Genomic DNA, 10,539 nt, shown 5'->3' with positions numbered 1-10,539 from the left:
GACCGCCCACCTCCATCCAGGTTTAGTAAGTTGAGCATCCAAACTGCCTAGGCTCCCCAAAAGCCAGTACATGCAGTAGGATCAAAAACCCATTGCCATTGTTCGTGATGACTTTGTTTCCCTGTACTTACTCCATCTGTCTCACAGACATCCCATTTTTGGAGGATCTGATGCCCTCTTCTGGCCTTTATGGGTCCTACATGGAGACAGGCAAAGGGGGAGGGAGACACACACACATATATCCATAGAGAATGTAAGCTTTCAAAAATAAAAATAAATAAAATTATGTTACAGTTTCAAAGTTTCAAAAGACAAGAAAATATCACATCATATGAATTACTATTTTAAGGGTACTTTCAAAAGCAGGGATATTCAAAGCATATTCATTTACTTAGTATTCTATCATCCACATACTTATTAGCTTTCATTCATCCACCTTATGTGGAAGGTATTTTAAAGGCAAAAAGGATTCGAATGCAAAGACACAGTTTATCACTGCCATAAAGATGCTTGGGCATATCTAGTACATTCTGCAGGTATGCAAAATGATGTATATTTTAATATAGGCAAGCTAATGAGAGGCTTGTGGGAGTTTTGTTATGAAAGAAAGGAAAGACTGAGACCAGTTCCCCTCCCCCATCATACGACTGCAGCAGTCTTAGGACTTGAGCTTTATTCAGAGATGCAACTTGATCTCAAGAATAAGTTCCAAGGACTGGAGGGATGCCTCAACAATTACGAACACGGGTTGCTCTTCCAGAAGAACCCAGTTTCAGTTCCCAGCACCCACATACCAGCTCACAACTCTGGATCTCCATCCAGTTCAGGGGATCCAACACCCTCACACAGACAATCATGGAGGAAAAACAACAGTGCACATTAAATAAGGTAATGAGAGAGAGAGAGAGAGAGAGAGAGAGAGAGAGAGAGAGAGAGAGAGAGAGAAAGAGAGAGAATTAGTTCACCCTCTCCTCTACAGAAAGACCTAAGGAAAATTACTTGATGAGGTCTAAAAAATTCAGAATAGTTGGATCATGTGATTACAAGACTTAGTTTAAAGTTTAACTAACTGAGTAAACAGCATATAAATCTCAACCACACTAGCAAATGCATTCAGTGTACCAAGCATGCAAGTAACACACAGGCTTAACATTAGCTGACTACCATTTTTGGATGAGGCAATTATATTTTAATTATCAACATGATGTTAATACCCTCAGTCACTAACATTTCCTTGTGGAAAAAAAAGGCACTCTACACTCTTGCTCAGATGTTGTCGTCTCTAAGTAATGACATTGTTCTATAATCAGAAGAACTTGAGTTCAACCTAAATGCAGCAGAAAGCATAGCACTTTTGCACGAATACACAAGGCAGTATATTGTCTGTGGGTGAGATTGTCTGCTGACAGATTCCTCTTCCACACATAACAGAATCCTTAAGGCTGCCTGCAAGCTATGGCGCAACTATTTTAGCGGTCACAATCTCACGCCTCGGTACATATAGGAATAGTAAAATTTGCTTATAAATTTCTTCTATGATATATTCATTTACTGGCTCACTTAATTTACACAACCCCTCTCTTTTTAGCTGGTCAGAGCGTCTTTGGAAATTTTCTAAAGTCTGAATTCAGTGAAGAGAATATTGAATTCTGGTTGGCTTGCGAAGACTATAAGAAAACAGAGTCTGATCTTTTGAGCAGCAAAGCAGAGGATATATACAAAGCATTTGTGTGCTCAGACGCTGTGAAACAAGTGAGTACTAAAGTCATTGTCATTAGCATCAGTGTGTGTAAATTCTCCCAACAGAAAGAAACGCATTCGGTACACAGGTTAGGTTGAAGCCCTCCGCATCATGCTTTTAGACACAGGTGTGCATTTGTACGTTCAGTGAGGTGGGATTAGTCCCTCTATTTGTAAAGGTACCAGTACAGAGACGAAAAATACTGATTTTTCAAAACTGCCCAACTTGATTGGGTGAGGAATGGGATGAGGTAGCCTGGGCCAGATCAGTAGGCTAAGGAACCCTCAGTGAACTATTGTAACTCAGATAGGGATAAAATGCAGACTAGTGTAACACACAACTGAAGCAGCAAAAACATGTGCAGCTTTTTAGCTGTGTTGATCTTGAGGAAAATACTCGCATTCGGTAAACCTCAAATGTCCATGACACTTTGGTTTGGTATATGGCTACATTCTATGGATATTTAAGTTTTTCATGTCTATTTAATTTTGCTCCTTCCAACTAAGCCATAAACAGAAGCAGAAATCAAAACCTCTTTTTGTTATATATTTTTGTTTGTGCCTCTCACACACCTAGTAAAGAGCTAGCTTAGAATAGCAATTCAAGACATAGCTAAAATGATGAAAATAGGAATGTAAAACCATTTTCTTAAGGCGCATCTGAAACATCAATAGCATAATAGAAAGTATCATAAACAGCAAGTGCACATTAATTAACAACTATTTCTTTTTCAGATCAATATTGACTTTCGTACTCGAGAATCTACAGCCAAGAAGATTAAATCACCAACCCCCACATCTTTTGATGAAGCACAAAAAGTTATATACACACTTATGGAAAAGGACTCTTATCCCAGGTTCCTGAAATCAAATATTTACTTAAATCTTCTAAATGACCTGCAGGCTAGTAGCTTAAAGTGAGGGCTTCCTGGCTGACAGGAACTAAGAGATGGTATCAAGGACAGAAGGAAACGCCAGCGACACTGCCTGCGTGATTGTCTGGCCTGCTTTGGTGACTCAGCAGGCTCAGTAGAAGGAGGAACGACTCAGAATGACTTAACATGGAACCTATCCAGAGAGAGACTTGAGGGAGCATCAGCAGGAAGACATGGAGCAACAAAGGGAAGGAGATACTGTGATACTGTCATGAAATACAGGGGACTCTATCGGAATCCTCAGACCTGGGAAGGTCAGCTGACTGGCAACACAGAAACTATGGACACTTTGTATGTGACTGATCACGATGATAAGCTCAAGGACAGCGGACGTATATGCTACACGTTGTTGTTTAGATTGTGTTGAACTCTTGCCGTCCCCTTCCGGTGGATGGCAAAAGTATGTACTGTAGACCACAGTTGCTATTACTGACACAAATAGTTTTGTTATTTCTTTATTTAATTGTATTTGGCTTGGAGTTGAGGAAGAGAATTGTGTATTTAACCTAAGCTATTTGTCCTAAAACTAAGAAGTCATAACACATTTGTAAATTAATTTATCACAGAGTCAAAAATAAATGGGAGCTTTATATTAAAATATAGAGAGCTATGCCTTCCTCTATTTTATCACTACTTTGATTCTGGTCTTTCTTTACTCTGATGTTTAAAAAATTGAATGAGGACAACAATATGCATGCTAAAACAAGGGGAAGTCCAGGAGGCCTCCACAAAGAACAGCAGGCAACTACGGCATTCTGAAAGTGGGAGAAATAATCTTACTCAGAGAAGAGCATACCAATTATTTATCCAATACCAAATGCTCACCCCTAGAAACATACACACAAGCAACATTATACAGGTCTAGAATGGTGTATTTATGTAAAAATGTGGAATTTTAAATACATATGTTCTTAAATTTCCATACAAATCTGTGTGAAAAAACTAACAAAATAAGAGGCCATTAATTTGAAATGGAACAAGGAAAGTATATGGAAGGACTTGGAAGAAAGGAAGGTGGAAGTATTTATTTTTATTATAATCTCAAAAATAATAGAAATTTTAAAAACTGAAGCAAAGGATTTGTACTTTCTGCTGTCTACTCGGTATTCGCCAACTAATACTATATTTTCTCTATTATGTTGGTCAAAATTCACCAGTTTTCTTTCTGCTATACAAAATATTTAATTCAAGTTTCAAAGTGATGAAAAATGATGGCATATTTGAAAGAGGAAGGAAAAGATATTTTTAACTCAGGTGTATGTTCCTCGTGTAATGTTCACAAGTCTATGAAAAGAACACCTCATAAAGATTAAATTCCACAGTTACTTTGTGTGTTAAAACGCACCCCTATAGCTGGCCCCTTCCCAAACTGACTGATTCAGACTCTCTAATTGCTATAGTGTATGGTCTGTATTTCAAAGGAAACATCAAGTAATTCTGAAGACAAGTAATTTGGTTGCCTGTGTCTATGAGACATGGAATAAAGGAGAAGTATTCTGACAATATAGTCTGGGCACCTTCTACTGTGCAGTACTGCCACCCACTGACCGGAAGTGTTCCCTAAAACACTGCAGGCTACAATGGACTGGAGAGGGAGGGGAAGGGGAGGAGGGGGAGGGGGAGGGAAATGGGAGGAGGGGAGGAGGTGGAAATTTTTAATAAAAAAAAAGAAAAAAGATAAAAAAGAAAATTCACATCCTTCTGAAAAGAAGGACCCTACAAAGCCCTGCCCGGGGGGGGGGGGGGGACAGGGTCAGTCAGCTCTTCCCAGAACCTGTTCAGCTGTATATCCCATGCACCTGGATCTATCATGTTCAACAGCCAATCATTTACACAATGTAATGCATTACTGTGCCTTTTCTCGCTACAGGTTCTTTCAGGCACCAGGCACCAGCAAGGGTAAGGAACAATATGCATTACAGGTTTGAAGAGATTTTAAGTTCCCCCATTGGATTGAATCTAAATTAGTTCTACATTAGGCTGTGTTCTATTATGTTGCTGGTTAAAGGGTAAGAAAAACTTGGGGAGTCTATGTTGATCGTCATCTGCAGCCATCTCTTTCCTTCGACACTACCAAACACAAAGTTTTATTCAACTTCCCTCTACTGTCTGTAGTTAACACAGCTCATATCTTTTTAAATTTTTAAATTTTTCTTTTTCATTTGATTTTTTGAAGATTCCACATATGAGTACTGCATTTACATCTTTCCCCGACTCTTCCCTCCAATTCCTTCTGTGTCCAATCCTTTTCACATTCATGGCATTTTGTAGGTTTTCATTGTTTTCCAATTCACTATTTACAATCCATTCCCTCTTATCCTCTAAACAGACATACACATCACCTTCTAAGGTATAGATGTGCATATTTCATCTTCTATGGCATCAGCTGAAGCTCAAGAATCTCCTGGAATTTAAAGCCCTCCCACGGTGACCTTCACTTACAACTTCCATCATCCCTTCTTGTTTCCTTCCTACATTAATATCATACTGGATTATCTACCTCATTTTGTACAAGTCTTGGGATGTGCATGGCTGAAAACTCTCTTCTCTATCTCTAAGTCTCAGTTAACCTCTACTCTTATCTACAATAACTTTTTCTGCTCTCTGCACAGCCTAATAAATTTTTCAAGGTCTAGATGGAATAACTTTTCCATAAGACCTTTCTACAATACTATACACTATGAGGCAATTATCTTCAAACCTGATGAAGATGAACTGCAGGCCATATAAACACTGGGCACTCTGCTCCTATTCTAAGTGCTACTGTCATGTTAAATAGAATCCAGGCCCTTAAGAGTGAGCAGTACACCAATACAACCTGCACACGGGTCATAAACTGAAAGTTGCTGGTCTTTGTCTAAATAGGTTGTCAAGTTAAAGAACTACCCAAATTTGGAAAGAAGTCAAAACAAATATCAAACATACCTCTTCATTATAGAGAGAAACATCATCCTGGCTGCATGGATTCCAGGTAGTGTGATATGCAAAGTGTGATCTATTAAAACATGTGATAACGTATGGGGTAGAGCTAATTTGGATTCATTACAGTGGAAATTCAAAGTTATTGCATTTTAAAGCTGATTAATCTACTCCTTGGTTCTTACCATTACTCTTGTTTTGCATTAACATATTAATATAGTGTGATTCTTCCCCTAAGATTGCTTCAGAAATGTGATATGCACTTATAACATCTATGATTTTTAAAACAATATTTTATAGTTGCTCAGTCTAGAGGAATCTCAGCCCAAAGCTGTGCTACATTATATTATCAAATTAGAAATACTTAACAGTATATATGGGTGAAATTCCATTGTTATCAGATTTGTTTTATTATGCTTCCTATACATTTACCCTCCAAAGCTAGAGATTTATGAAGGTAAATATGTGAGCAGCCATATAGCCAAGAATGTTTAATTTGAAAGTACATATTTAATCTTTTGGTTCACCTGGGAAAAATTAATGATTAAATTTTCTTTATTTCTGTAGGCAAATGTCAGCCATGTTATTCAAATAGAAATCTTTAATTACATACTGTTGAAAATAAAAATTATAAGATAGGGCCAAACATTTTAAATACCAAAACTACAAATTATTATGCAAAGTTGTAAAATTTATTCAGATCAGATTAAACTGTATCTGTGGAATAAGAATTATTAATCAACTACAGAAATAATCCCATCCTTTTGGTTGACTATCTTTCAGACTGGAAATTTATTTTACAAATGGAAAATTGTATCATTCTCCATACACAACCTGAATAAAATTGTCTTACAAATCAAGACAGTGACAAATTTTCTATACAGAATCACAGAGCTTTCTGTGCTGAATGTTTCTGTACACTCCATGTTTGACTAGCTATTTCATAGTAGCTCCTTAACTCATATTATGAACAAAACCAAAACAAAAACAGAGAGGGAGAAATGAAGGACAGGAAAGAAGATGAGGAGGAAGAACAAAAAAGGGGGAAGGAAGAGAAGAATAGCACTCCAGGTGGAGAACCCAGACTCATGCAGTCATCATGGTGCCCAAAGACAAGTTCTGTATACATCGCCCAGATGACTGAGGTTTAACTAACTCCACAGCAGATCTGCTCATGGGCTCTGAGGAATGTAACACAGCCCTAGCTGAGACAGGACCACTCTGACACCCCATTTGAGCATCAACACTGAGTTGCCCCAAGACTGAACCTCAGTCCCCAGTCAACTAACTAATAATCTGACAAGTCTGGGTAATAACAAAGAGAGATGCATGTGCCCATTCAAAAGAGGGAGACCAGCTATTAGTATCAAAAAACACTATCAATGACCTAACTCCAGATGCCTGGTTCCCATCATAAAAACAAAAACAACATGAATAACTAATATAATATATCTCCTCCAAAAGTTAGTACTCCCAAAGTAATGTTCCCTGAGAACATCAACACAAATGATGTTCAAAACAATTATTTCAAAATAGCAATAATAAATTCAGTCAAGGAATTCCAAGGGGATATTAATAGATGTTGGAATGAAGATCACAAGAATAGTGAAAACAATTTGAGATACTAAAATATAACATAATAAACAGAAAGAGCCTCAAAACAAAAAATTCAGAAAGCCAAGTAAAAATAACTTAGATAAAAGCCTTAAAAATAGATTGGTCAAGAGATTGGATCAAGTCATTTTTACTCAGAGATGTGGGATTATTCAATGGGCATAAATCAATAAACACAACTCATTTTATATAGAGACTCAAGGACAGAAACTACATGATCATCTCATTAGATGCATTAAAAAGCCTTTAATGAACTCCATCACCTCTTCATGACAAAAGTCCTGGAGAGGGAGTGGATAGATGGCACAGTGGTTAAGAGCACTGGATGCTCTTCCAGAGGAACGGGTTCAATTCCAGGCACCCACATGGCCGCTCATAACTGCCTATAGTTCCAGTTCCATGGTATTCAACACCTTCACACAGACATGCATGCAGTAAAAAACACCATGCAAATAAAATAAAATAAATAAATCATTTTTTAAAGTCCTGGAGAATCTTAGGTATACAGGGAACATATCATATCAAAGTAAAGGCAATATCAAACAAGTTCACAGCTAACATCATGTTAAATGAAGAACAACTCAAAGTATTACAACTAAAGTCAGAAAGATGGGTGGAACTAGAAAACATTATTTTGAGTGAGATAACCCAGACACAGAAAGATAATTATCACATGCACTCGCTCATAGGTGGTTTTTAAACATAAAGCAAAGAAAACCAGCCTACAAACCACAAACCCAGAGAACTTAGACAACAATGAAGACACTAAGAGAGACTTATGTAGATCTAATCTACATAAGATTCTAATGGGAATTAGAAAAGGACAAGATCTCCTAAGTAAATTGGGAGCATGGGAACCTGGGGGAGGGTTGAAGGGGGAAGGGAGAGGCACGGAAGGGAGCAGAGAAATATGTAGAGCTCAATAAAAATCAATAAATAAACTGTTTCAGTGGATGACCCTCTCATGGGCTTGAATTCCTTGCTCATACTCTCACTCCCTCCACTCTTCAACTGTATCTTGGGAGCTGAGTAAAGTGCTCCAATGTGGCCCATTGCCTCTCTTCCCATCTATTGTTGGATGAAGGTTCATATTTGTTTTTTGGGGACTAAGTTACCTCACTCGGGATGACGTTTTCTAATATATCCATTTGCATGCAAAATTCAAGATGTCATTTTTTTACTGCTGAGTTGTACTCTCATGTACCACACTTTCTTTATCCATTATTCAATTGAGGGGCATCTAGGTTGTTTCCAGGTTCTGGTGATTACAAATAATGCTGCTATGAACATAGTTGAACAAATGCTCTTGTAGTATGATTGAGCATCTTTTGGATATATTCCCAAGAGTGGAATTGCTGGATCCTGAGGTAGGTTGATTCCCAGTTTTCTGAGAAAACACCACACTCATTTCCAGAGTGGTTGCACAAGTTTGCATTCCCTCCAGCAATGTATGAGTGTTCCTCTTACTCCACAACCTTCATGGTTACTCATACAGAAGAATCCAGATCATTTTCCAGCAGAACTCATTAATGGATGAATTCATATATTCCCCCGTGTTGATTCCTTCTATGTGCCATGAACCATGCTTTGATATAGAAGCACTGAGATGAAAGTGATACATTCCATAACTTTCAAAGGATTCACTGTGTTCTCAAAGAAACAATTAAGTTGCAATAAAACTGACTTAGGCACTGTAAGAAACATTCAGAGAATAATTAGGACCATCTGACAGAAGTTCTTCCAAGTTATCTCTCCAGGTACCTCAAAGAAGAAGCCACAGCTGGGGGGGGGGGTGCATGCCTTTAATCCCAGCACTTGGAAAGCAGAGGCAGGCAGATCTCTTTGAGTTCGAGGCCAGCCTGGTCTACAAGAGCTAGTTCCAAAAGAAACTGCAACCTACCTTCATATCAACACCATATTTACCTTCTTTGGACATCTAGCATCGTCAATTTTGTCTCCTTTTGCACTTTCTCTTTTCCCCTCTTTTCACAGCTTCAGCAGTGACATTTTAAGACTCTAATCTTTAAAAGACAACTATGCGTGCAACTGAGACCTCATCTCAGGGTGAAGATGTGAAGCTGCAGAACCAAAGTGCTGTAGTAGATTCCTGTGGCTCCTTTAAAGAACCACATGATGCCTTTGTGAAAGAAACGTGTTTCTTTTAATTTTTCTATGCACTGTTAGCTGATTTATAAGATTTCTTGAAAAACACACATGCGTTTCTCTCTGAAGAGAAGCAAGTTTCCTTAAACTGTTCAAAGCATTGTCAGTAGAATCATGAGTGTTCCTTTAAACACCACATGCAGCACTCTGGGAAAATTTGCACATTTTTGTGAAAATGTACTTAGCTTCCTATTCAATACTCTTCACATTTTAACTACAATATGAAGAAACAAGGTTCTTTTCTACCATTTCTGTTTACGTACCCAAATACCTCATGTAATTGCCAGCTAAAATCTTGCCCAGGATTTGGGAAACTTTCTGTTATTTCACAGTTGAATTTTTTATGTCTTTAATCGATGTCCTATAACCTTCTTCTATACCAAAAATCTGTCTTTGTTCTTGTGCATCCCATAGTTCTAGCATGTTTTGTTAACAAAATATTCTTACTCGAATGTTCCAATTCGCCAACCTATCTTCACAACATAAAGTCCTTTCCCGTAGTTATCTACTCTGAGAGTAAAGTATATGAACTGAGATTTTTCTTTAGTTGACTCAACAAGTCTCTTGTTGCCATGATTCCTATTTGGTTCTTTATCTCAACCTCTAAGTATGATGGTTTATCTTGATAGGCAGTTTAATGGGATTTAGAATCCCCATGGAAATGACTTTCTGGACATGTCTGTGAGTTTTTGCCTCTATTGGGTTAACTGAGTTGAGAAAGAGCACCCTAAATGTGGACTGGTGTCCTGGAAAAAATAAAAAAGAGAGAAAGAGAGAGAGAAATAAAACTGAGCACTAGCTTTCACCTGTCTGTTTACTGTCTCAGGTGCTAGTTTGACCAGTTACCTCCTGTTTCTGCCACCAGGACTTCCTGGCCATGGTGGACTGTATCACTTGAAATCATAAGCCAAAAAAAATTAATTCAAAAATAGAAATCAAATATATCATCTTTCCTTAAGTTTCTTTTGTCAGGTGTGTTTGTTTTGTTTTACCTAGTGAGAAAATTAATATACCAACTCTTTATTGAACTTCTCATCCACACCTTTTATTGTCCTCTTTACCTTACTCAATAGATTTTCTATTGAGAATGTTTGGGTTTGGAGAGTATTTGTTGGTAACTTTATTTTATTTATTTTTTTTTTTTTTTGGTTTTTCGAGACAGGGTTTC

The 10,539-nt window shown here is 37.7% G+C and overlaps 1 protein-coding gene across 1 annotated transcript in view; it reads left to right on the top strand.

The window, feature by feature from the left end:
- The window catches only part of Rgs1 (regulator of G protein signaling 1), a 4,855-nt gene extending 1,754 nt beyond the window's left edge, over positions 1–3,101 (top strand). The window contains exons 3-4 of the mRNA XM_005348502.3: positions 1,589–1,752; positions 2,476–3,101. Coding sequence (XP_005348559.1) covers positions 1,589–1,752; positions 2,476–2,661 — 350 coding nt within the window. The 3' untranslated portion in view covers positions 2,662–3,101. The remainder of the gene's footprint in view (positions 1–1,588; positions 1,753–2,475) is intronic.
- Positions 3,102–10,539: the final 7,438 nt, after the last annotated feature.

The sequence above is a fragment of the Microtus ochrogaster genome, chromosome 6 (assembly GCF_000317375.1).
Source record: "Microtus ochrogaster isolate Prairie Vole_2 chromosome 6, MicOch1.0, whole genome shotgun sequence".
Lineage (NCBI taxonomy): Eukaryota > Metazoa > Chordata > Mammalia > Rodentia > Cricetidae > Microtus > Microtus ochrogaster.
This window is presented reverse-complemented; position numbering and strand designations above follow the sequence as displayed.